Source organism: Sorex araneus, chromosome X, assembly GCF_027595985.1.
Source record: "Sorex araneus isolate mSorAra2 chromosome X, mSorAra2.pri, whole genome shotgun sequence".
Lineage (NCBI taxonomy): Eukaryota > Metazoa > Chordata > Mammalia > Eulipotyphla > Soricidae > Sorex > Sorex araneus.
In genome coordinates, this window is record NC_073313.1 from 17,729,566 (window position 1) to 17,756,714 (window position 27,149).

The 27,149-nt window shown below is 45.0% G+C and overlaps 1 protein-coding gene across 2 annotated transcripts in view; it reads left to right on the forward strand.

Moving 5' to 3' along the window:
• The window catches only part of NHS (NHS actin remodeling regulator), a 363,220-nt gene that overhangs the window by 275,493 nt on the left and 60,578 nt on the right, over nt 1-27,149 (forward strand). Inside the window, exon 1 of one of the 2 annotated variants that reach the window (XM_055122697.1) lies at nt 3,491-4,562. The exons of the other annotated variant lie outside the window; for it this stretch is intronic. Within the exon in view, the coding sequence (XP_054978672.1) occupies nt 4,337-4,562 (226 nt within the window). The 5' untranslated portion in view covers nt 3,491-4,336. Of the gene's footprint in view, nt 1-3,490; nt 4,563-27,149 lie in introns of those variants that run through there. 2 annotated transcript variants of the gene reach the window in all.

Below are 27,149 nucleotides of genomic sequence, written 5' to 3' on the forward strand. Positions count from 1 at the left end.
GTTCTTTCTTACTTAGATCCTTGCTCAGACCATTAGTAACTGCTTTTTAATGGACAGATGTTACCCAGCCATAGGTGACTCCTTTCCACAGCCTACTGTGGAGAGAGACAAATGAGAGACAAATGAGAGTAGAGAACTAAATATCAAGGAAAGAGTTGGAAATCTAAAAACGAGTCTTTGAAAATTGTTACCATAGAAACCAATAATAAGCCTTCTTAATAAAGACCCTAAGTAATCAGCAAAGCATTAAATTGTGTTTTGTATCATCTGATTAAAGAGATAGGAAAGTGAATTGTTCAAGGTAGGCTAATTCTGGTAATAAAACCCCCAACATCTCAGTGGTTTATTTCTCCTTTACATTGTCGTTTAATGCAGGTCAGCAGAATCACCTAAGTACCCAGGCTCCTTACCTTTTAGACTCCCACCACTTCTAGACCCTCCATGTTCAGATAAGGGGGAAAGAAGGGAGTGTGTCGGGATGGGTAGGAGTTTTTAAATGGGTCAGGCCTGGAGGCACAAATCTCTGCCCCCATTCTACTGACTGACAGAATGGCTGAACTTAGGTTCCCTGCAAGAGAGGCTGGCTGTAGGAGAAAGAGGGAGATAATTTGGTGAACTATCTTTAAAAATCTAGCTGGTTTTTAAAGGGAAATCCTTTGAAATAAAGGCTTCAGAAAACTGCTGTAGCTGGATAAGCTTTAATGATATAGAAAAAACGCCTATGTAGACATCTTCATTTCCCAAAATACTCAAGAAAATAGATGCGTCCCAAGTCATAGGTGATTGGTGAACTGTGATTTGTGGGCCAACTTACCCCCACAGCCTGTCTTTATGTATAAATTTTTATTAACACATGGCCACATCCATTCAGTTACACCTTACCGATGACTGTTTTCGCACTGCCGAGGCAAAGCATAATAGCTACAGTAGAACCTAATCCACAATGCCTAAAATACATACTATCTGGCCTTTTTCAGGACACATTTTCTGCTCCCTGCTCTAAATCATCTCTGTCCTGGTGGAGGAGATTGATCCCTAAACTAGACCAGTGTTTCTGAAACTTTTCCCACTCATGAACTTTGGTCTGCAACCTCGGGTATATAAATAGGTATAGAAAATAGGGACACAGATCAAGCATTTTCTGCTAATAAATCATAAGGAATTGACTTTCTTTCGAACTTCCAAGAAGTGCTCAGGAGGCCTGGGGCCCCTGCTAGCGATGCTCCACCAACTGGCCTATGGTTCAACGCCAACATGCCCTGCTGACAGGACCTGAATTGCCAGTGATTACCCAGGTCCCCCTGGTGGTGTTCAAGGGGCCTCTAGGGGTGCACTTAATGGTGCTTGAGGGATCAGGTGGTACATCAGCATTAAACCACTGGAAGCAGCTGGTGCTGTTTCTGTAGTAGGGAATGGGGTGCCCAAACTAAAATGTAGGCATGCACGTGAAGATGCCAGCCACCATTTGAAACGCTGTCCTTTTATTGGGCTTCCATTATGTGCTGTTATATTACGGTACTGGGTACTATATTATGTGCCCCCCAACAACTCTATAAATTTGATAGCCTGATTGTATCAACTGCCTACGAGGAAACCAAGGTTCAGAGAAGTCAAATCATATCCCCAGGGCCACACTACTCAGGCATAGAGGAGTCAGAATTCAAACGCAAGCCCCTCTGGAACAAAATCCCAGGTGGTTCTCTCTATACCATGATGCTGGCTAAAGCGTGATCCGAATAATCAGTAATGGGTCCATGGCTATTTCATCATCATTGTTAACCCCAGCCTCATTAATGCACTCTCAGTGCAAAGAGAAGGCCATGGCCACTGTCCCTGCTTTTTGGAGTTCTCAGGAACTCATTGCCCACCCAAGCGTTCCCTTCGTAGGGCAACTCTGAAAACCAGAGCAGCTCAGCCATGGGATGTGTGATTTGTGCCGGGCCCCTGCTCCCCGCCATCTTGCCTCAGTTCCTTGTACAAGGCAGCCATTTTCTTCCCTGAACATAAACTCTTGTTTCAAGGCCCGTGCAGGTTGGGTCCTCGCACGGTGGGGTTTGGGTGCCCATGTGAGATCAGTCTAGGAGTGTGTGAACACACAGATGGCCAGGCGTCGGCTCAGGTCTGCCTCGGCAGGTGTGATGGCCTGAGAATGCACACCTCTAACACTGCCAGCATGGTATTGGTGCAGCTGGTCCTTTGATGGGGGAGGTCAAGGCAAAGCCTTTATCGAAGCTCTGTGCCATCAGTGTCCACTCCATAAGACCTAGGGGTCCCAGTCTACCCATGGTTAGCAGAACTGGTCCTACGAACCTTGCTCACATTCTTGATCTTGCTCTTCCTTCTTGAATCCCTTTTGTTCCTTCTGATTTCTGAGCTGGACCCTCCCTCTTTCCCTCCTGGGCTCCTGTTTCTCTGACGCAGGACTCTCTCCTCTCCAGTGCATTCTCTTCCTTTGCCTCCCCACCCCTGCAGCTTTGGTGTTCATAGTTCTCTTCTCACCCAATCTGGAGCAGAGTGAGGCCCTTGCCTCCTCCTCCGGCTCCTCCATCCTCTCCTAGCCACAACATCCCGAGGGTCTCCATTCAGCGGTGGCCTTTCTGAAGGCTGGCAACTCTCTGGGGAGGTTGGTTGGGGAGCAGCCAACCTTGACTAACTTGGGTTCAATGTGTTATTTCATGTGACCACAATCATAATTCATAGTACTGCCAATTAGGAAATTCTGCCTCTCGCAGCTTGTGCAAACCCAGTGATTTCTTGTGACCTTGGCAAGTGGAGCGATTCACCACAATTTGTGAATTAGGGAGGAGTTGGAGGCTTCATCGATACAGTACCAGGCACACATGCAGAGCCGCCCAGGGCAGACAGCTCCCTGTTTGAAAATAGGGGGTCAGAAAATTCAAGATCGCCCTCAGTGGATTTCCAAGGCACCAAGACGGATGACCAAAACCTGGGATCCCACAAGGCACCTTCTGGATAATTTCATTCCCCGGATTCCCTGTTGTTATAGATGGGGCTCTAGCCCTTAAGTGCTGTGTTTTAAGTGGCCCTAAATGGCTGTCTGTCTTCTGCAGGCGTCTGCTTTAGATATAGCACCTGCCAGCCTCCAGACTCGGGCTTACACACGTTGCCAGGCTTTCTTTTCACCCCGGTTCAACCTCCGAGCTGGTGTAGTAAACGCGCCGTCCCTAAAGATGAGTGCATTGTCTCTGCAGTGTTTGGAAGCCTGGGCAAGGCGAGTTGTGTCTAGGACGCGAGCTTTGGGCGTCCAGAGATGAGTGGGGGGAGGGGACGCAAGATTCCATTTTTCGGACCTCGCTATTCTTGAGACTCGCGGGCACTTGCCCCATACGAGTCCCTCAGCCACCTCCTTTGCTGGGGCAGCGGGAGTTGGCGTGGTGGCGTCTCTGATTCCGCTGCTGCTGGTCAGAGGCTGGGGACAGGGGAGGTGAGAGGGAGCCACAGGGGTGCGGTGCTGAGCAGCCGCGGTCTGTCCAGCCTGTTGGTGATGTGCCCAGCCCGCCGCCACTCGGGGCATGGGTAACGCGCAGCACCGGCGGTCGCGCGACGGGAGAAGGAAACGCACAGGTACTAGAAATCCGGAGCTCGCGTCCTCTGCAGCCCCGGCTCTAGCTGAGCGCACCGGGCCCGCCTTGTGGCCGGCTCCCCGCGCGCTGCCGAGTTTGGTGCCGGGGGCTGAGTCCTGCAGCTCACTGCGGCTGGCGACAGGGGACGGATTATTTTTAGCAGGTTCCCTGTAGCCCAGCGGAGCCGGGAGATGTTCGCGGAGCCGGGCGGCTGTCTGCAGAGCGTTGGTGCAACCGTGCCTGCTGCCCGGGAGGTTTGGCTGCCGCAGTCCCCTCCATTCACTGGGCTGTAAATCGAAGCTGTCTGCACCGGCAAGGCGCTCGATCCCAGCGTGGCTCCAGGGCTACGTCCCGCCCAGGTCTCCCGGCACCTGATTTCCCAGTGGTCAATTAGGTGTCTCAGCCTGCAGCACTGAAGCAGTGGAGGGGCCAATGCCCCGGCTTTGATGGAGAGCGCCGTGCGCAGAGACCTCCCCAGTCGACTTCCTCATCGGAAGGCAGCATCCATTCATAATTCTCTGCCTGCCTGTGGACCGAGTTAGGTTGGAGCTGGGCATGGACTCCTGTGATCTCCCTTTTTGCATCTGAAGGAGAAACTCACATAAAAGGGAGAAGGAAGGGGGAATGCGGTCCTAACGCAACAAGGCGCTGGAAAGCCCCGAGAGGCCTCTCCTCGGCGGGGAGAGGGAGAAGAGGCAGATCCCGAGCCCGGCGCCCCAGCCAGCTGCTGCTTCGCTGCGGAGCCGGCACGCATGCCTACCTCACCTGACGGCCGCATTCCCGGGGAGCCGGCGCGGGGCCCGGCGGCGCGCCCAGGGCGCACGGGCGGTAGGATCTCCGCACCCGGGGAACGATGCGCGGCCGGACTGCCCAGGGCCGAACCCGAGCCGGAGCGGGCGCCCGGGGAAGCCAGCCTCGGCGCGGCGCCCCACCGCAACCCCCCGGGATGCTCGGCGACTCGCAGCCCAGGCCACGCGGGTGTGTGTGAGATGGGACCCGCTGGGGGGGTGGCGTGGGGATACGGGTGGATGACATCGTTGGAAACTAATTTTCCGCACCTCGGGGTGGTGGGTGAACTTGGGGGACGGAGAACGGAGGAGCCGCAGCCCCGCCGAGCGCTGGCCAGAGAGGAAATCCCCCCCGCCCCCGGCGCCCTACGAGGTCTCCGAGCCGGTCCCCTGAGCGGGGCTGAGCCGGGCTGAGCTTAGCGGTCTAGGTGCACCGTGCGGAGCGCCGAGGGCCGAGGGGGCAGCTCTGGCGTTCGGGGGTCCTTGATTTATTTTTAAAAGCATATTGCAGCTGCAGCTTTGAAGTTTGCCGCCTCCTCCCCAGCCCCCCATTTCCCGGTTCTGGGGCGGGGCGGCACTTTTCCTCGGGGCTGCCCAGGCCCTTACCCGCGGGAGGGTTGCAGCCCCCTCGGATGGAGGCTCTCCGCAGGGGACCCGGGCAACTCGAGGAGGCTGCTAGTGGGAGGGCGCCCCGAGGCTCGGCCTTGGGGGGCAAGTCGCGGGGGTCGCTCGCTCGGAGGCTGCTCCTCTTTTCCTGCCCTGCCACTTGGTGTGGGGTGACATTTGCCTATGCAGCCCTCGCTCGGCCATGGAGCAGGCTTGATGCTGTGAGAGAACTGAGCTCATATTCCGATGAGCTGGGGGAGGCGAGGGAGCGGGAGCTTTGCCTTTTGTGGCAGTGTTAACCCCCTCGAGTCTGCTTCCTTGGCACACCTGTCCACTAGGTCCCCCTCGGTGCGTGTGAGTCGGCGATAGGGTGGGCGCGGCGTGCCAGGGCCGTTGCGGGGGGGAGGGGGGCAGAGCTGCCCTGGGTCGAGGCATGCCAGCCCAGACGGTGTGGTCAGTGATAGGGCCAAAGCGCACCTAAGGGCCCGTGACGGGGGTGTGGGGGAGGGGACGCGCGCCTGATGGGGCCAGGGTTTGGCCCTTTCTCTGGCCGGCTCTGGAGTTTGGGAACTCTTGCTTTCGGAGGTTGTCATTTTGCAGTGCGGTGCCTCCTGGTCACCAGTTTGTTTTTTCACAGCTGCTTGTGAGCAAGGCAAAGATAACAGCGTCTAAAAATAGCCCTGCGGCTGGAGATGCGGCTTGGGTTGACCCCACTATTACAGGGATGGGGTCTCCCTTCACTGCAGCTCAGCGGGCCTCCCCCAGACCCACCCACTCCCGGCCTGCGCCCAGGCACGGGACCCCTCGAAGCAGTGCAGTCTCCAGGCAGGCCAATGAGGGTGCGGGGCTGTGGGGGCTGGGTAGCAGCTCTCCATTCCTGTGTGAGGCCCAGAGCAGTCAGGCTGCAAGATTGGGGGATGGGAGCTCGGAGAGAGACCCCTTCCCCACCCCCAGCCACGGGGAACCTGCAGCTTTACATTCACTGAGTCCCACCCAGCCATCTATCTGGGGCTTCCGCCTCTGTGCTTCAGGGGCCAGCAGACCACTCCCCCAGAGGAGTATGGCCCGGAATACGGAGGGCCAGAGGCAGCAGGCGGCACTGACATCATGTCAGTTTCCTGGGGTGCAGACAGCAGCTGGGGTGCCACTCTTGTCTTTCCAGTTGGAAACCCCTGGCTAGTTGTGTGAGGAATCTGCTCGGATAAATGAGGGGTAACCAGTGTGTCTGACGGGGAAGGTACTAAATGTGGTACAGTCAGGAAGGGCCTGAGGACTGTCCAGGATCACAGGGACTGTTGGGGAGCCCCAATCTCTCCTGCTGGTTCCTGTCAGCTGGCCTGGCTTCTCCCATTATTTTCTTTTCAAAAGCCTCCTCTTCCCTACAGTCACTTTTTCTTTGCTAGTGGATTCCGACTTGAAGGGGAAAAGGCTCCCTCTGTTTCAGATTTGCTTGTTGTTATTGCTATTTGCAAGAAAATCATTAGTAATTGCTAAAAACCATGTAAACTCCATTTTTTCCTACAGTGAAGGAAATAAGCTAAAGAGCAGAGGAATTTGTGAGGGAAGGTGTGAATCCTCACCCGTAGATCTCATTCGAGATAAAACCTACCCAGCTTTCAGAGTGAATTTTGATTTGGACAGTTTGCCTTCTTATAGCTCTTAAAACTGGTCAAATACTATAGTGAGTTTGATTGGGGAAGGAAGAAATGAGGATAGAGAAAGCAATGAGAGAGAGAGAGAGGGGGATGTCTGTCATTCCCTCTGTCTTCTGGTAGAGCTGTCAGAAACGGTTGCTAGCTTGTTTAGCTTTATAATCTCCTTCATCTTCCTGTTCCTTGGAGGAGATACAAGGTTACTGATGATTTGGAGTAGCCAAAAGTCTCCAGGCAACAGTAGCTAATTCTTTGGCCCATTTAGAAGAGTAGATGGAAAGATCATGGGTTTGATTCCGATTTCATAAAGACATCGCTGCCTTTGCTTCTAGCAAAGGAGATGTCAGTGATCACTGCTCAACTATTGTCATAGCTTTTTTCATATTCAATAAGTTTGAGTTATGGTGACAAGGAATGTTGTGGCTCTTCCATCCCCTCCGGTCTCCGTCCCCCTCCTGGATTCCTCTACATGAGGTCAGCAGCAGAGGAAAGAGCAGATGTGGAGGATCGGCCCAGAAGCAGCACACCTCATCCCCACCTATGTTCCGTGTGAACACAGCTCACGTGGAGAACAGCTGGGGAAGTAGCGCCGGGGTGAGGGCCATTAAGCTCCCTGTCGTGGAAGAAGCCTCCCACCCTTTAACTCCACTTTGAGGTTTGGGTTGGGCTCTGGACAAGTCACCTTGCCAAATAACCATTTTCCATCTTAAAGTGGTAGTAATTCTGCCTGCCCACTGCTCAGAGACTTGGAAAGATATACAGACACAAAAGGCTCCTAGAGAGACCATATGGTGTAGCCTTTTTAGGCAAGTTTGTTGTCTTTTTTCCTTTGTTCTATAAGACTTGCCCAGTGTGACACAGCATACTGGCCTAGAATCAGATATATGTATATGATAAATATTTATATATACATATCATAATGAATATTTATATATACATTCTAGCAGGATGATTTTTTTCAGAAAACATAATATACACTGTCTTTCATTTTATAATCACTAAAAATCATTATTCATATTATGTTAAATCTGTGCAAATCCACACACACGCAAGTTCTTCTGATAGAAGAATTTATAGTCAGGCCCAGAATATCAGGCATTGGTCTATGCCCTGTGTAGATATTAACTCATTTATTCCCCACAATAATAATGGGTGGTAGGAATTATATGCCTTTAAAGATAAGGATGCTGAAGCACAAAGGTCTAACAAGTGACAGATCTAAGAATTTATTTGGGGTGATCTAGCCCTGGATTATCTTAGTCCATCATGTCTTCCAGCACTCTCAGAAGTGTCCAATCAGTGCAGACTCTGATGCCTAGGATTTAATCTTCTAAGTTTCTTCTTTTAGTGACTAGCCTTGAAGGCCCATGACAAGAGTCATTTGAGCCCCCAAACTATGAAATTGATACATAGCCTTGAGCTACTCTGCTAGTGAGAAAACTCTGTCCTAAAGGTCTAGCTCCCAGAGCCAATCTAGGGCCATATTTTCCCTTTAAAGATTTTTGGTCCACTTATCTGGCTAGGCAGTAACTATTATGAAGTAATCATGATGTTTGTTTCCTTGTTAAAAGCAGCTATCAAATGAGGAAGGATTCTTCAGCACAAGGTTAAAAGGCAGGAAGGCAGTTAAGTTGGTGGGGACGGGCCAGAGCTGGCAGTTACATGACTCTTGAGGTAATTGCTAGTTGGGATGGTTTTGTCTATTATTGCATAAGAAACCACCCTAAAACTTACTGGCTTTAGAAAACAGCAGCCAGTCTATTGGTTTAAGATTCTGAAGTCCAGGGTAAGACCAATTGGGCATGTCTTTGGATGCCGAACTCGCTGAATTTCTGTCTCTTTCTGTGCAGATTCTAGGATCCTCCCTCTACAAGGGAGCCCCTCTAGGAGTTCTGTCCAGCAGGGTACCTACCTGCCTAATGTTTTAGGGTACCCACAAACACAACAGCTTCCAGGCCTTTTCCAAGTTGGGCCTGTGACTTGTTTTGCCAATGAATGAGACCAAATGGCAGGTCCAAGGCAGGGATTAACCAAAGGCATGAACACCAGGGGAAGTACAAACAGACTGACAGTGATCAAGGCAGAGGTGTATATATTTACAAGTTTGAGGATCCCCAAAAGCTTCAGGAAAAGTTGATAGTATAGAGGTAAACGCACTTTTCTTATAGGATCAAATCCAGGTTTGAATCCCAGCACTACCAGGAGTGATTCCTGAGCACAGAGCCAAGAGTGAACCCCAAGCATTGCTGGGTGTGGCCCCCAAACAAATTTAAATATATATATATAATTCCTTTTACACCAAAGGAGAAAGGCTTCCAGCTGCTTGGTTCTATTCTTTCCACCTAATAAATGAAAGCATAGAGGCAGAATAGACATAGGAGAGAAGGGAATGGAAGTTGTGACTTCTGCTCTCTTGTCCCTCCCATACTGTGTCTCGGAAGAATCAAATTTTAAAAAGTTACCGGTATCCATACTGAGACATAAATGAAAGACCTTTTCTGAAGAGCCAGTAGCATACCAACTAGATGAGAGGAAAGACTATTTCTGATCTCCATCTACTCTTTCCCAGCAAGTCACGAAAGGTGACAGCATGTACAAGAGGAATCCTGGCTGCTTCTGGAGCTCTCCTACAGAATGGGCTTGTGTGCTCAAGCCATACGGATTTTTATTTCAGATCTTTTCTTTACAACCAGTGAAAATTCAGTGTGTATTTTGATGTACCACCCACATCCCCTTCCTCATCAGGACTCGAGCACGCATACCCCAGGTACCCATTCATCAGACATAGGCACTGATGACTGACACCTTACAGCCAGGTCCCTTGGTGCGACTGAAGAGAAACACCTCATCTAAGCTCACACTACTTCCTAGGCCAGTTAACATTCAATCAGTAATAACCCTATCCCAATTCAAATCAGTTATGAAGGGTCATCTCAGCCCGAGAGCTTCCCCCATGGAATTGGGCCTTTGTTGTAACTATATCACAGTTATTCTCTGCCAATTCCTTCTTAATTCTTTGACCCAAAGAGCCTTTTATAATATGTTTCCCACACACCAATATCTATTTCAAAGTCTATTTCCAGGAAACCTGATGGGAACCAGGGGATATAGTAGACTGGGTCACATCCTGCTACAAACTGGACATGTGGAAAGAAGACATTGGGGCTATTTACAAACTCTTCCAGTTGGGAAATACTGATGGCCAATACTGAAGCAAACATAATGTAGAAGTCATAAGTAAATCTATGCCTCAATGATTTTTTTTCCCTTCTTACTTCACAACTTACCCCAAACTTATTTTTTTAGGGGATGGGTGATTCATGACATTGATTATATGGTTAACAATTGTGCCAAGCACTCTCCCACCTGATTATTTCTTCCTTTGGGCATGGCACTGGCAATCAAAATTTATCTTTCAAATTAAGGCTATAATTATATTTTGATAAAGATCTAGCAATTCAATGAGAATAAAATTTTGAGGGTTGCCAGGATACGGATGACTCTGGGTTATAGAGAAGGGTTTGCATACAGAATATTAATAAGTGGTTCAGCATTCTTATCTAGACCTTTCCAATAACGTCTGATAATGCAGGCCCATCAAGTACTGTTTCTTTGGTTATTATTCTATGAGGATAAAAGCGATGAAAGATAGAAGCAAGTTTTTATGAATGAAAAGGTAGTTCATCCAATGTCATTTGGTCTATCTCACTAGAGTTAAGAATTAGAGTAATAATTATGCGATGTTACCTCAAAATATAGGAGACAACTTCTTTCTCTTATTTGCTTGCCTCTTCTTTTATTGTAAATAAAATCTTGATGTCCTAGATATTGAGTTATTGTTTTGTGTTGGGAGATAGGGACCTGTGTTTGCTATGGTGTTGACTCTCAGGAAAATAGAAACACACCATATATATATACATATATATATATGTGGTCATATTATAATTTTTCTTTACCTTTATTTTCCCTTTTACACTGTTTGTTACTTGAGTACTACTATTTATTCCTTCAACAAGTAAAGAGCTCCAACTTTCTGCTTAGGGATCTAAGTAAGCTTAAAAGGGGTAATCATATACAAGAAAGTAATAAGTAACAAAACAGCACAGGGGCACCAAACACGTTTATGGGAAGGGGCATTTTACATTTAGATACAATTTACATCAATTAAGTTATACATAGGTCTTCAATGTTGTGTTTAATGAGTTCATGTACATTTGTGTAACCACCTTTCAAAGCAATGTACAGTAACTTTATCACTTCCAAATATCTTTTGTTCCCCTTGCTATAATTTTAGTAACCCCCTCTTTGGCAACCATTATGCTCATTTCTATCACATAGATTAAAATTGCCTGTTCAAGAGCTCCATATAAATTGAATTTTGCGGTATGTTTCTTTTAAACTGACCTCCTTCATTCAGGATAATACTTCTCAAGTTTATCCATGTTGTATGCATCAGCAGTTCATTCCCTCCTTAAGTGCTGAGATTCAAACTCACAGCCTTACATATGCAAGGTATGCATTTTAGCACTAAGGGACATTCTCAGCCCAGTAGTTTAATCCTTTTTGTTGCTGAAAAGTAATCTACTGTAAGAATATGTCACCATTCGTTTATCCACTTAGTTGGGCTGTTTGTAATTTGTGAATATTATGAGTAAAGCTACTAAGACTTTTTTTGTAAAAGTGTTTTTGTGGATTTATGTTTTCATTTATGTTGGATAAATATCGAGGAATGAAATTGCTTAGTCATGGGGTAAGTGTATGTTTACTTTTATACGAAACTGGCAGAGTCTTCCAAGCTAGTCATGCCATTTTACATTCTCACAGGCAATGTATCAGAGTTCTAGTTACTCTTCAACTTCACCAACATTTGGTACATCAGCAGTTATTCCAGTGCATATGAATTAGAATGTCATTGTGACTTTAATTTGAAATTCTCTGATAAATAATGTTGAATACCTTCTGTGTTTGCTCGGCATTCATATATCATCTCTTCTGAAATGTCTGGTTAAGTGTTTTCCTTGTTTTTAATTGAATTCTTTGTATTTTTATTATTGTTTTGTAGTACCCATTTATATATTCTAAATGTTCTTTGTCAGACATGAAGCTTGCAGATAATTATTCCTAGTCGGTGCCTTGTTAATTTAGAAAAAAAAATGACCAAGTTAAATTTATAGGTATTTTGTTTTATAACTAGTTCCTTTTGAACCCTGTCGGAGACATTTGCTTCCCTCAAATTCATGAAGATTTTCTCATGCATCATTTTTCTAAAGATTTTATCTAGTTATCTAAAGATTTTATAGTTCTAGATTTTCTAGGTTTTATATTTATTTATTTCTATATCCATTTATAATTATTTCACATGTATGGAGTGAAGTAGAGGTTAAAATTAGTTTTTTTATGTGTATATTATGTAGTTTCAGAATTTTTAGTTAAAACTAAAGTAACTCTCTTTTCCCCTGTTGAATTGATTTAACTCCCTTTTCAAAAAATAATCAAGTTGTGTGTATGTGAGATTCTTTGTTCTGCTCATTGATCTATATGTCTACTTTCTTGCCAAAACCACACTGTCTTGACCTCTGTAGATTTATAGTAACTCTTGAAATTGGGTAGTATAAATCCTCCAAATTTGTTCTTTTTTTTCAAGATTGTTTTAGATATTCTATAACCTATATATTTTTATACATTTTAGAACAAGCTTATCAATTTCTTCAAAAATCACTGGGATTTTAATTGGACACTCATTCGAATCTATAAATGAATTTGGAGAGAGTTAATTTGGAGAATTTAACAATGTTGTTTTCTAAGTCCCTAATAACATATAGATATTGACCATAGAGGTCTACCTTAATTCTTATTTCCAATGTTTTATAGATATAATGTGGAAAACTCATATATCTTCTGTTAGGTTTATCTATACATGTTTAATATATTTGGTGCTTTTATAAATTATATTTCTTTTTAATCAGTTCTCTGGTTTTAATCATATACATGCATACAGATAGATTTTATATTTAACCTTATAGCCAACAAATTTTCTAAATTCACTCTTTAGTTCTAATATTTGTAGATACAGAGTTTTTAACTTACACAAGCAGCTTGTCTGATAATGACAGTATTTACTGTTTTCATTCTTACCATCATGTCGTATTATATAGCTAAAAGTAGATATTTTTGGTTCTTTTAAGTCTTGGGGAAAGTAGTCAATATTTCACCATTAAATATGATTTTGGCTATGGATTTTTCAGAGGTAGTTTTCATTGTGTTTTAGTATCAAGGTTACATAGACTTTGTACAACATAAATTGTTATTTCCTCCTATATTTTCTAAAATAATTCCTAAAATTGCCATTACTTCTTGCTACAATGTTTTATAGAATACACTAAAAGCCATCTTGATCTGGAATTTTTCTTGTGGCAAGACTTTTGGTTAATAATTAAATTTAGAAAAAAAAGAATTAAATTTAGAATCTAAAGGAGTACTTAAATTTATATTTCATCCTTGTCCCTTATGAAGTTTTATTAAATGAATCATCCATTTCATCTAAAGTGTTGAATGTATTTGTATTGTAGACTGGATTAGGCAGAGAGACCAGAGGTATCACTTGAGGTGAGATTATGACAAAAGGTGACATGGGTAAAGAGGAAAGAGCCTTTCCTGGGAAACAACTCATGTGAGAAAAGATTTAGTGGTGTGGATTATCAGACATGGGTTATGCAGTGTGATTGAAAGAGACTCTTTGGGTAAAGGAGAAGTGGAAAAGAATGTTAGAAGAATATATCAGAACTGGTCAGTGCTAAATTGAGGAATTTGGATCTTATATTGGCAATAAAACCCCCCTGAGTGATTTTCAAATAGAGTATGACCTGTAGAAATGATAGTTCAGGAAGATTGCTTCAGAATGATGGGCTGGTAGAAAGGACAGAATCATGGTAAATGCAGTTCTTTTAAAACTGGTGCAGTAAGCAGGGGGTAAGCACTGCCTAGGTGAAAGGAGTCTGATAAATAATGAAATTGGGAAGATAGAATACTTGAACTTTTCTAAAGGTAAAGGCCTCTGACCATTTATTTCTCTGCACACAATATAATGCTATGCACCTAGTACATACGTATCACACTTCTATTATTATCTATGCTCCCATATCCAACTTCTCACCTTAAACATCCAACTCTTTCTGGGAAATAACACAAGGTTTATTTAAGCTGGTATATAGCAGTCATTTACTTAATACGAAAAGAATAAATAACATCTGAAAATACAATGATGAATTCATAAACAGGAAAATGAAGAAAACTAGTGTTGGACAAGGTAGGCTATGCTGTGCTGTGATAACAGAAACACCAACAAAATCTCAGTGCTTTAACACAGTATAAGTTTTGTTCTTTCTCACACAGCCTGATGTAAGCCGAGAATATATAGTCTCCATGCAGCAGTGCGAAGGAAATCCGAGTGTTGGGGAGGTGTTGTAAGGATGAAGGGTAGAAGTGGTGTGCATCACTTCTGCTCACATCCTGGTGGCTCCGCTCTGCAGCCAATACCATGTCATGTGGTGCCAAGCTCTCTGCACTGGGAAGACGGAAAGTAGAGATATGCTTTTAAATACTAGATAAGCACTTAGAAAAGGAGTAAAGCGGAGCCCTTATAAACTTTGTGTTATTGCTTCCAGCCTGGGAGAAACTTAAGCCCCAGAGATGAAGGGACTTCTTGAGGACAACTCACACACACACCACACAGCCCTTCGGCCAACAGAGCAAAATCTTCCTGGCCTGCCATTTAGACACGAACGGTGATCACCTCGGGGCTTGCTTATTGATAGCTAATTTTTAGATGCCAACTTGTCCAGACGGAACTGCGAGCAGAATGAAACACTAATAGACTGCACTGTTGGTTACCTGATAGCGCCAGCCAAAAGCACAAATGGAGAGAGGTACGATGTGGGTCAGAGCAGGAAGTTTTGATGATGAACCTCCCAGGAGGCAGCAAAGGAGTCCTGCTTAGGGAGGCATCTGTGCTCAGCTCATGCCAGCTGCCTAAAGAGAACTCCACATCCTCTGTGATCTCGAGTCTCCTGTTCAGCATCAAAGCAGCTGCCTCGCCAGGGCCCAGAATGCATGGCGAGGGCACAGCAGCTGCGGGGGCTGTGGCTGGAGTGTGTCATGTGTTGCCAGAGGTGTGAGGGGAGCGTTTCATCTACTGCAGGAGGGAACGAAGGCTGCCTCGCTCCCTGGACTGCAATTACTGGTGGGTTTTCAGAGCTAGGGTGCGGGTCAGAGATGATGAAGCTGAGCCCGCGACTTGTAGTTTGACACCGGGTGGGTTCCCAGAAGAAAGTGTCACTGATGGTGATAGGGAAAGGGCAGGGGACAGCTAAGTCTCCCGCTAGAAAAAAATTTGGTTTTTTTGCATCAAGCAGGGAGCCTCCTGCTTTCCTCTGGATTCTGTCTCCCCAGACAAGGCAATCTCCCAACTTCCTGGCCCCAGAGACAGACACACTGGAACAGAATGAAATTAAAAATGCAAATAAAATGATAGGACTTTCAGAAAATGATCCATCTGCAACCTGGGAAGCGAAATCACCTGGAGGAAACAGTGAGGGAATGGATGCAAGGAGCAGTTATAACTATAGAATGAGGAAATGAAGGACATGTTCTAACACCCGTTTCCTTCCTCTGTCATCCCTTCCCTGCCCTCTGACTTTGCTCTTCGTCCAACTCAAGAAAAATCCCACCCACCTAGAGAGAGGCCTTTGCTTTCTCTCTTCCATGCACTGACCTTTTCAGTCGGCGCAGCCTTTCACTGAGTCGCTATCCCTTAGGCACACGGTCTTCCCCGATTCTCTGTCTTAGTTTGGGTTCTCCTAGAAGTAGACCCAGAAACAAGGATCAAAGTGTGAGTGGCATATTTGAGCAGTGCACGCAGGAAGCACCGACAGCAGAGTGTTGAAGAGAGGCCAGAGTGCTGGATCTAATAAAGATGGACGGTCTAGCAGTCAGTGTGTGACCACCTGAGCTCTGTCCTTTGAGGAACTCCCAGAGAACTGAAGAGCACTCTGAGCTCAGTTAGCTTCTCCTGTCAACATGAGGCTGCTCCCAGGAGCAGACATTCCCTTAGGACTCATTTCTTATATGGTCACCATGAAATTACAAAGTTATTCATAGTTGGGTTTCAGGCATACAATGTTTCAACACTGATCCCTCCACCAACATCTCTCCATCCCCATGGCTGCCCACCAGTCTCCTTCTACAAGAGGCTCCTCAATGTGTATGTCCAAGATGGTGACCCCATCATTCTTCTTTTTTTTCCTTTTTGGGTCACACCCGGCGGTCTGGCTTTGCACTCAGGAATTACTCCTGGAGGTGCTCAGAGGACCATATGGGATGCTGGGAATCGAACCCGGGTTGGCTGCATGCAAGGCAAACACCTTACCCGCTGTGCTATCACTCCAGCCCGCCCCCCATCATTCTTCTTTTTTGCCTCTTTTTTATTGAATCACCGTGAGATACAGTTACAAAGCTTTCATGTTTGAGTTTCAGTTACCCAATGGACCCCATCATTCTTTATGCTCTTACTCCATGTCCTTGCTCATAGAACCTCTACCATGTGACACTGTATCTGCTTAGTAATTGATCCTTGGTCTCTCCCCTAGACAGCCAGCACCACAACAGAGACCTCCTGGTCTCTCTGTGCCTCAGACAGGAGAGCACTCAGTGGATTCTTAGTAATTATTTGCTAAATAAAGGCATATCAGAGCAAGATGGAAGTCTGTTGATGTCACACTTATCCTCAGCTTACGAAAGTATGGGAGAAACAGGGCAGAAAGACATTGGTGGAGCAAAGGTGAACAGTTTGCAATGGAAGTCCATGACCCATGCTGGTGAACATTGCTGAGTGCACAGTGTCATTTTTGCCTTTAATGGAGAGAATGGGAGCCAGAGAACCAGCCAATTCAGTACCTTGGTCTGACTTTTCTGGGTATTTGAGGGTTTCATTCTTGTTATGAGTGTGATAGCTCTCACCACATATATATATATTTATGGTGTATATATATACTTATACATATATATATATAGTGAGAGCTATCTATAATATATATATAGCCCCATATACCAGGTGGAAAACTACAACAGAAGATTCTTTACAGACAGGAAGATACAACATATCTGGAAAAAGGCTGAATAGCCTTAATCTGTTAGGGGGCTCAGGCCTTCACCGAGGATGACAGGAAGAGAAGTCAGAGGGAGACAAAAGTAGAGGAATGAGACACAAATGGAAAAAAGTACAGTCCAGAAAAGCAGACGGTGAGTCAGGAACATTAAAAAAATCGCAAATCCTCACTAGCAATCAGATATTGAACTGGGTCTTGCTTAACTTTTGAGGTGACTCTTTGGGGTCCTAGTCCACAAAATACAATCTACTCCTAAGAACCAAATCCATACTTGTTATTAAGAAGACACTGATCATCTCAGAGTTCAGGCACAGAACTGTTCAGTTCCAAGCCACTGACTTGAATTTGTCCCTCGAGTAGGGCACTTGGAAAGTGTGTTACTCCTGAAAAGGTGGTTTGTTTGGGCTGCCCCGTGGATCCTGCCCTCTGTGGCTTTGCAGAAAACCCGACCACAGAGGACACTGGCATTTCTGGAATGAGCTTCAGTGTGCTAAGCTGACACAATGGAATAAAGATGGGAATCTGGACACCTCTGCGTGGCTTTTGTTCTGGAAAGAACAGCTTTTACCTGGGTGAATAACAGGCAAATAAATGTTGTGCTTACCAAAGCTATTGGCTTGGCAGCCTTTAAAAGAAAGCTAAAGAAAGAAAGAAAAAGAGTCAGAGCAGGGGCTGAGAAATCATTCTTAAATAAAATGAGACTCCCAAGTCGTGTGTAGGTAATAGTTGTATGTGTTCCAACATCTCGGTATAAACAGCCTTGCCCTAATGTTTAATTCCCTACAAAATGAAAGAAGGGGGTCCTATAACCAACATTTTCAAGGGTTCTATCCCGTGTCTGTGTAGGACTGCATTGACACCTTTGACTGACTTCACTTGCAACTTTGGGGGAACTATCTATGCAGAGGTGTGGTTTATGGGTTACTCACGAGTCATGGAATAATAAGTGCTTCTCGGGTATTACGGGAGTAGCTTGATTCTCCAACCCTTTGGGAAGCATGTAATATTTTGCCAAAACGCCTCTTCCAGTAGGTTTTTTGTTAGAACAAACAAGGTGACCCCAGATGTGACTTGGACCATAGCTGAGGTCTCTGGGCTGATGTCACTGACTGATGCCATTTGTTTAACAACTTGGTGCCATTTGTGTGCATAACATGGGTCAGAGCCAATAAAAGGAAAACAAAAATCCACGAAAGAATGGATTTACTCTTCCAGATTATAGGATAGCCCCTCTCCTTTCCAGCTCTGGCTCTTTGTCCTCAGTGGCCTGGCCTTGGTGTCTGAGCAGTGATGCTCTACAGCATGACTCTGAAAGCAAGCTGTCATGATAATCAGAAGTGTACAGGCTCTGTAGGGTTGGACCACGCTCTCTGAGGGTGCTGGGTGGGGCCCTCAGTCCCACTCAGACCCATGAGTATTGGCCCTGAAGATCAATCGAACACAGTGTCTTGGCTAAGCCAGTGGTAGCAGCTTTCACAGGGGAGGTGGCTTCAGAAGGTGTGTATCAGGACTGAAAGTGGCTCTGGCAGCAGATACTTAGAAATCATTTGTTGGGAGAGTTTGAGAAGGAAAAAAAAGCAAAGGTGGACAATGCAGTCAGTGTTGAGCAAAGCAGCAGGAACGCAAACCTCTGATTAGATTGCCCTCGGCCCCCCAAGGCCACTCAGAATTCAGCCTGACTTCTCTGCACCTGGTTTTCAAGGAAAAGCTTTTGTTCATGCTGACTATAAACTGAGGGGGTGGCTTTAGAGATGATTTTTTGGAGAACAAAGGCTTATGCAGATTATTTTCATAGCTTGGAAGTACAAGTTGAAAAACACTAAATGACAGGGGGCTGAGTGGGGTGTTTGCCTTGCATGCAGCAGACTTAGGATCCTCAGCATCCTATATGGTCCCCTGAGTACCACCAGGAGTTAATTCTTGAGAAAAAAAGCCCGGAATAACTTCTGAGCATTGCTAAGTGTGGCCGAAAAACAAAACAAAAGAATTGAATGACCTCTACATTCTGCAAGCATTTCTTTAGCACCTACTATGTGTTTGATGTACTTGATACTGAGATATAGAGAAGCAGCACTCTGTCCCAGAAAAGCATCCAGTCTGACCAGGAAATCGGCCACTAAAAGAGTGGATAGCTAGTCATATTAACCCAGCCCCACCAATTCAGAAATGATCATAATGTGAAGAAAGATTGAGATAAGGATTATATTTATGTTGGTCTGGAAAACATCTTCTAAGCAAACTAAAAACAAAAAGATGAAAGCATTGATCATTCCCTTACCTCGAAGTCCAAATGACTTAAAGGGCCCTGACAGCCTCCATTGACATAATAGAGTAGAGAAAGCAGAAGCTTGCTGAAACAGGCAGATATCAAAGCACTTGCCTGCGAAGGGCAAGCCTCAGATTGTTCTGCTGCTATTTGAGTTGCCAGGAGAGAACCTACAGGAGGAAAATATGAACTAAGCATACAAAAGTAGGCAGTGATGCGACAGGAACCATGTTGCATATATGGAGTCATGGCAGTGATGCGGTGACTTCGATGGATTAGGAGAATATGAGCTGCTATAACTCTTCTTCCTGCCCCCACCAGTCTCATAGCTTAATCAAATTCAGGCTTATTCCTTGTTTGTATAGTGTTCAAAAGGAGCCTCCCTGGTGGCGGATAGCTCTTTTCCTAGGCATAACTGAAGGATTCAGGTTCATTCTATATTATGAATCTACCGTCTTCAGTATATGGCATCTGATGTCTCAGGAACATGAAGGAGAATATGTGGGCAGTCTTTATACAGATCTCCTCTGCTCAGATTCTGTTGCAAGATAACAACATATGGCCATACCCAACTGGAGAGAAAGCTGAGAAAGTGGTGTGCCCAGGGAATGATTTCAGCAAACAGCAAGGCCATACAGCCAGAGTGAGTTCAAAGAAGTCAATCTATTAGAGTCAGCTACACACGGCCAGAGCTCCTTCTCTATTCCCCTCACCTTGGTATCTCACCTTGGTATGCCTAGACGAGAAGGAAGACCTTTCTGGTCAATAGGTCTCCACTGTCATTTCCTCTGTTCCAGGATTCCTATTACCTTGCTTTCTCTTACATCCCATTTTATTTTAGTAATATGCTTATGTTATTGCTCCTGTCCTACCCTACAGTGGGTAGGGCGTTTGCCTTGCACACGGCTGACCCAGGTTCAATTCCTCCGTCCCTCTTGGAGAGCCCGGCAAATTACCGAGAATATCCTGCCCACACAGCCAGAGACTGAGCTCCCCGTGGCATATTTGATATGCCCAAAACAGTAACAAATCTCACAATGGAGACATTACTGGTGCCCGCTCGAGCAAATCAATGAACAACGGGGCGACAGTGCTACAGTGCTACAATATGCTTATGACTGTGATTATAACCTTTATTCTCAATTGTTTTGCTTCCTGGCCTTCCTACCAGGATCCTTCCATGAGAGATCTGTTTATTACCTCCCAAACAATAACCCCGTGTCTTGTATCGTGTCTGACATATTGGAGGGCCCTCATAACTCATCATACAATGAATAAATGAAGCAACTAAGCCCTGGATGTTGAATGGCTTCGTGGAGGAGGTGCAGCTTGAATTGAGTATTGAGCAGAATTTATCTGGAGGCAAGGGATCAGAATGAGAGAGGAAGAAGGAAAAGGAAACAGAAAAGCAAACAAGGTCTTTCATAGACTGAACCCATACAGACCTGAACCACATTCATTGAATCCACGTATTTGGGCATCTGCAACATTTAATTCAGTGTTCTAGACTGCTACTCAGCTGGATTATGCAATAAATACACAAGAAAATCCGGATCTATCCTCCAACACTTTATCCCAAGTTTTACTTTAGAGGCAACTCAGATGTTCCTATTTATATAGCAGGTTCAGCTTGACCCATCCTATCCAACTACCAGAGCTTCTCTATTAATGATTTTAGTCTTCCTATCTGGCATAATTGTAGTCTTGCCACATGGATATTTGCTCCTAGGTAGAGGAATGATGTGGGGTAGAAAGGTACAAAACGATGTGGGACCTTGAAATCTGATATACATACTTCAAGTCCTGACTCTAGTATGTATTACTTTTGTGCTATTGGGCATTTTTTTTTACCTTCATGTACTTCTTCAGTAGACTGGAGATGATCAAATGTGTTTCCTGCAGGGTTATTAATTTCCACATGGCAAGAGCCCTACCTCTGCTCCTGGTTTGCACCTATGCTCACCAACTGGTGGTGTCTTCCTCCTTAGTAGTCCCTAACCAGGTCCTTTCTGCTTCACACAACTCCGGCTTTAGCTGTCATCAACTCCTGAGATCTGTACTGATACATATTTTGCTTCAGTTGGCTCCTAACAAGCTAATAATATTCAAATCTTCTTTTCCCATCCAAATGGAAATTTCATGCTGGTTATCTTATTTGATCTCCCTGGTAATCCCTGGTAATCATAGCCACGAACTATCCTTCCACTTCAATGTCACCTTTTTTCCTGTAAGCGCCTCCCAAACCAAAGAGCATTTATCTTGAACTTTCAGTGCATTCTGTGCTTCACTCAGAGACATTCTTTATCCCACCTCAAATTACCATCTCATTTAGTGTTGCTACCCAGTTATAAGCACCCGAGGGCATTGATGTCATCTCTTTCTCCTTAAAGTGCCTCTACATAGTATCTTGACCATAATTCTAGCTGACACATTCTATTTCCAAAGTTTGATTATACGGGGGTTCCAGTAAACTCGGAGAGATGAGATGGAGTTCTGCTGACAATCCACTAAACCATGTTGGTCAACACTATGGCCTGAGATCCTACTTCTCTCACGTGCCCCCCCACCCCAAATCAGCAGTCTTCTATCACAGTTTTCTTTCCTCTCTCAAACTCTGCCCCCCTCTTACCAAGTCAGTCTTAAAAGAGAAATATGACAGAAATGCTTTGAGTCTGGGAGTACAAAATAGGATATTTGGGGATACTTATTTGCTTAGATAAGTACTGTAAGATTGAGTCATATAAATTTGACCATGCTCAACTATACTTGTCTAGGGTCTTGACATTTCAGCTTATTCACAGTGGTTTTTAGGTTCAACAGCCTGATGCCTGTGTGTGGTCCACCCAACACCCACAAGCGAGGCTACTCGGAGTAGCTTCTGATGGGCTCATGGCTTTCAGGAGACCCTGCCATTGCTTGTGGCATTTCCATCATAGGCTCTACATTCTGAAAAGGCTAGTTTACTTCCTTTTTCCCTGCAGGTGCCAACATATGTGTTTGATCTCTGGGATAAGTGCCAAGACCTCCAGGCTTGAGTTTTCAAGTCTTCTAGAGATCAAAGTCTCTCCTCATCACCACATGAGCTTCTCTGTGCTGTTACTCAACAAAGCATCCCAGCTCTTCCAAGGAAGGGCTGGTCTCAAAGTTCCCAAGAGACAAGGAAGAAAGAGAAGGAACTCCTAGTTTTCTAACTATCACAAGGTGTGGGACAGATAAGTGTCAAGGTCAAGAATGCTTGAACACATGGATGTTTTTAGCAAATACACTGTAAATTAAAAATTAAGAAAATTTAGATGGATTTTACTTATTCATGAACTAAGTTGACCTGAATAGGGTAGCCTATTTTGCCTCGCAATTTTCTCATGTGATGTACACAAAGGGGTGTAGGACCTTAGCCATCATTGTACTAAACACTTTTAATTATTTTAGTTGACTTTCAAACAAAACACCCCTTTCCAGCCATTTCTAATAGAAAACATCCTAGAGACAAAAGGAAAACAAAAAATGAACTATAAACCTGAATTTATTTATCTCATTGTAGTCATTTTTAGACTATTCAAATAAAAAATTATGCCTCTGTCATTAAGAATCAACATTTTCAGCAGAAGATAAAAGAGATCAATTATAAAATCAGGGGAGTTAAATTAAAACCTGTAATCTTAGATTTGAATTGGAAATTATAGTTTAAACTGATGATTTATTTTCACCTTTTGAAAACTACATACTTTCAAGTTCTGTCTACTGAAGGAGAAGCCTAGAGTTAACAAGGACCCCCAAATGGTGAAGCCCCCTGGAATGCAGAGTGCAGCGTCTGACACTTCTTGCCCCCGAGAGAAGCCATCGCTTCCCAGTCAAAAGGCTGATTCCAGGCTCTGGGGCAGCAGCTAGCTGAGACTGGCTGCCAGAACACCTTAGCATGCCTGGAACCAGTCCATGCCCTTGCACACTGCAGCCTCCCCTCCCAGCTAGTGTACCAGCCACCGCCCCGATCTATCTGACCAGGGTTCTTCATTGACACTCCTGGGAGATTTTGACATTTTAACCTACAACGGTACTGGAGAGTATTTCAAACTAGCTGGCAGTGCAAGCAAGACATCCAAAACTTTGAAATGCACATTCTTGTGTGCTGTGAGGATTAAATTTCTAACACGCCCCCAAATTATCCCTTCAATGCACAATAGCCTGACTTCGCTGTCCATGAGCTGCATGTACAAGCCTGAGGACTTTCTGTGGCCAGGAAGCCTACTTTTCTAGAAAAGAAAAGATTGCTTAGGTGCTCCAGCAGCGCTCAACCAATAGCTGATAGGGCATAGTAGGGAGCACTGAACTTACCCCCTCTCTTAGATGTGGGCTTGAGCCCCAGATGCCTACTTTGATAATGGGCTGGTTAGTGTTCCCATCAATTTCCTTCACTTCCCTTTCTGATTTCCCCTGCCCCCTACTGGTCACTTCTAGGCATGACTTCCAAAAGAAACCACTCACTCCCCAACCTTTGTTTCAAAGCCTGTCGGGAGGGAAGCTGACTCCCTCTTTCATTTTCTGCCTTCCATGCACAGATAGAGAGGAAAAGAACCATTGTCCATGGAGAGCCTGTCCCCCTCGGTATGACTGCAGGCTCAACTACACTCAGGCTAATTGAGTCACAAGAGAGCACATCTTTTCTGAACCCAGATTCAATATAGTGCACTAAATAGTCCCCATTCATATAATTCACGGCGTGTCTTTTATGGAGAGCACAGCACTCATTATAAATACCCAGAATTTGGGGGGTGGAAAGGTCCTTGGAAAAGAATGCTTTTTGGCTTGTGGGCTCATATATTTATAGCTTCTTTGTTGGCCTAATAACGGGCATCACTTCTCCCCTACCTACAAAGATACTAATTAGCAAATAATAATTCAAAGTAAATGCAGTGAAGGTGGTAAGCAGGCCTTTGTAAGTATTTTAAAATTTTCTATCATTGCTAATGATAAGTAAATTATGAGACTAACTAACCTCTACCAGAAGAAGAGTTTTATTAGCATATCTGATTGGGTAACATGTGCTTATTTTCTTACTGCTTGAGAATTTAACTGAGCCAAGAGCATCTGTCTAAGAAAACCAGGTTCATGTGGCATAGTGGGGCAAAGGAAACAGAACCCTTTTCTTCTTAGATCCAGTGACTGTGTCACATGTCCTGAATAGAGATGGGAGTTTCAGGGTTTTCTTTCTAGTCCATCTCTCCTGGTGCAGCTTCACTTTTTTCCCTGGGAAATCATAGATATTTGTGTGCATGACATTGAGTGAGTGTTGTGACCAGGATTGAAGACATAACCTCTTCATTTCTGTGTACCTTTTTTTTCTCTTCCTGATCCTTCTTTCAAGTAACCTAGAGTATGAGTCTTTCTTGGAATCTACCTCACTTGGTCCTTTGCAAGTAATGAAAACAAATTTGTTGAATTCACTCTTTTTCTGAATCTTCAGAGTGTTCAACTATCCATTTGGTTTTCCTGAAATATCAGCTTACCTCAAATTACCTTTTCTATACTTTAATTTATTCGAACCCTCCTCTAACTGCCAGTGTCTCTGTGAAGGGGGCTGATAAAGCAAAGTCTAAGCCACAGCCCCGTTCTTCCCGCTTATTTTAGCAGCCTCACTCCGAGTTCCCTGCAAACCAGCATATGTGGGTCATGAATTGGTGACAGTGCAGCCATTTACAGTTCAGGTTGCTGGAAAGAAGCTCCTTCCTGCTGAGGGCATTATGGTCTCTCAGTAAACCTAAAAACATGGGCTTGGGGTTGTTCTCATTAGACGGACCTATTGAGATCATTTTTGTAAATGAAAATGGTGGAGTATCACGCAGTTAATAAAATTCTACCTGAGACCTCTCTTGTTCCATCTGTCCTGTTTCGGTCTTTAGCGTCCTGCTAAACCAACAATGTCAGCACCTGGGGAACTTGTTTACACCCTGGGCTGAAGCACTTTTGGAAACCTAAAATAAAAATGGCTGATTTCTGTGAGAACAGGCTAGAGTGCTGGATTTTGGCGGGGGGTGGGTAGTTCTAGGGCCACACCCAGCTGTGCTCAGGGCTTACTCCTGGCTCTGTGTGTAGGAGTGACTCCTCAAGGTCCTTGGGACATTATATGTGCTGCTGGGAATCAAACCAGCATAGGCTGCATGCAAGACAAGTGCATTAACCCTTGTACTGTCTTTCCAGACCAAGAGATTTTTGTGGGGAAAGATAATCTAGTAAACATGAGAGGAAGTGACTGAGGACTGAGAAATGAAGGGTATAGCAGGCAGGCTGCGTGTCTGCATCAGAGAAAAAGTTCGTCAAAGGGGTGCATGAAGTTGTCCGTTGTGTTTGCTTCGCCCCAATCAGCTATCTGATCTTGGATCAAGTCTTTGAACCTCTATTTCCAAATCAGCATACAAGGAGGGTGACCTACACAGTAGCTTGCAGTGTGTTGACTGCTACCCAGAACATGGAAACCTTTTTCATAAGACAGTGCAGTAAAACATACATACCAATGTGGCAGGAACTATACTGTCTACATGCAGCACATTTTTGGTCTTGTCTTTTCCATGCTGCTCTATTCCATTGTTTATAAAAATTCTAGTCTTGATCTGCTGAATGAATTTCACATCCACTAATGGGTCATGCCCTGTGGTTTGAAAAAAACAGAACTCTGTAATTTTTGAGGTTCCTTCCAGCGGTAGAATCCAGTGACTCTGCTTGATGCCTAAAGGAATTTTCTGAAAACAAAAGCTGAGCTGTGACAGATGGATCTGTGCTCGCATTCTGGAGGAAGTGCATGGTGTAGAACATGGCAGCAGAATGACCCGAAGAAAAACAAATAAATTACAAATGGCCTGGAAAGAACGGGTATAGTGCTGCTTCTCTGATGGCGACTCAGAGAATCAGGATCCTCTAGTTTGAATGCTGCCCACCCTCCCCAATACCAGAGTGCAGGCTGGGGTGTGACACCAGTACCCTCCTCCAGTGTCCATGTTGTAAGATTCCCCCCAAGATGGATCCCTAGGAGCTCATTCTTTTTTACCCTTCACATGCCAAGAATCTAAGACAATCAAGAAGCAAAGAAAGCTGGAGAGCTCCAGATTTCATTCTTTTGAACTTGAACCCTGCGCTTGGTGGAAGAATTTGTTTTAGAAATTGGGGGAAGGGGCTAGAGAGACAATACAGTAGGTAGCGCACTTGTCTTGCATGTGGGTGACCTGGATGAGATCCCCAGCATCCTATATAGTCCCCTGAGAACTGCTCAGGGACTAAACACAGAGCCAGGAGTAACTATCACTGGGTGTGACCCAAAAACTAAAACAGAGATGAAATTTAGGGAAATATTTATATGGAAAAGAGTGGTTTTAGATCCTTTGTGTATAAATTAATATATTACAGGCATGTCCTTCCATTCTAGTTTCGGAGCACAAGAACCCTCGAGGAAGCAGATGTTTCTGATGGGGACTGGTCCCCATTGTGTAATGTGTTCCAGTGGGGAACAAGTGCGAATCACAGTGCTTCTACAGAAAAGAAGGCCCAGTAGGAACAGGTGGTGGGAATGTCCCTCTGGCATTGAGCTTCTTGACAGATGGCAGGACCCCAGGCACTCCATCATTTGAATTGGCAGGGGGCTGATTGTCCAGGAAGAAGCGCAGGCAGGAATGAATGGTCACGAAATCCCCTTGGACCCCAAGCAGATTTGAGGACTTGGACAGCAGCAACAAAGCCCCTAAGTCCCTTTCCATTTTCCTTACCATGCCAGTGGCTGTGATGATCGCCCTTAGCCAGGTACTGGAGGCCAGCCAACAGCCTATCTGTGACATTGACTGCTTCACATGCTCATTCCTGGACAACTGGGTCACCACTGTCTTCGGCTTCCTGTCACAGGACTGTGGACTGGGCAGTAGGAGAGAAATATGATCCCTGGAAACTGTGTGAAGTGGGGAAGGGTGGGAGTGGAAACACAGAAAGGGAGCTTGGTGGGGTGTCTGTGGGTACCTGCCACTCTAAGTCCAGATTCCTGGAGAACATTGAAAGGATTGCTTTGCCCCGAAGACCAGGCATTCTCTTTCTGAGTCTTGTGGCATTTTTCA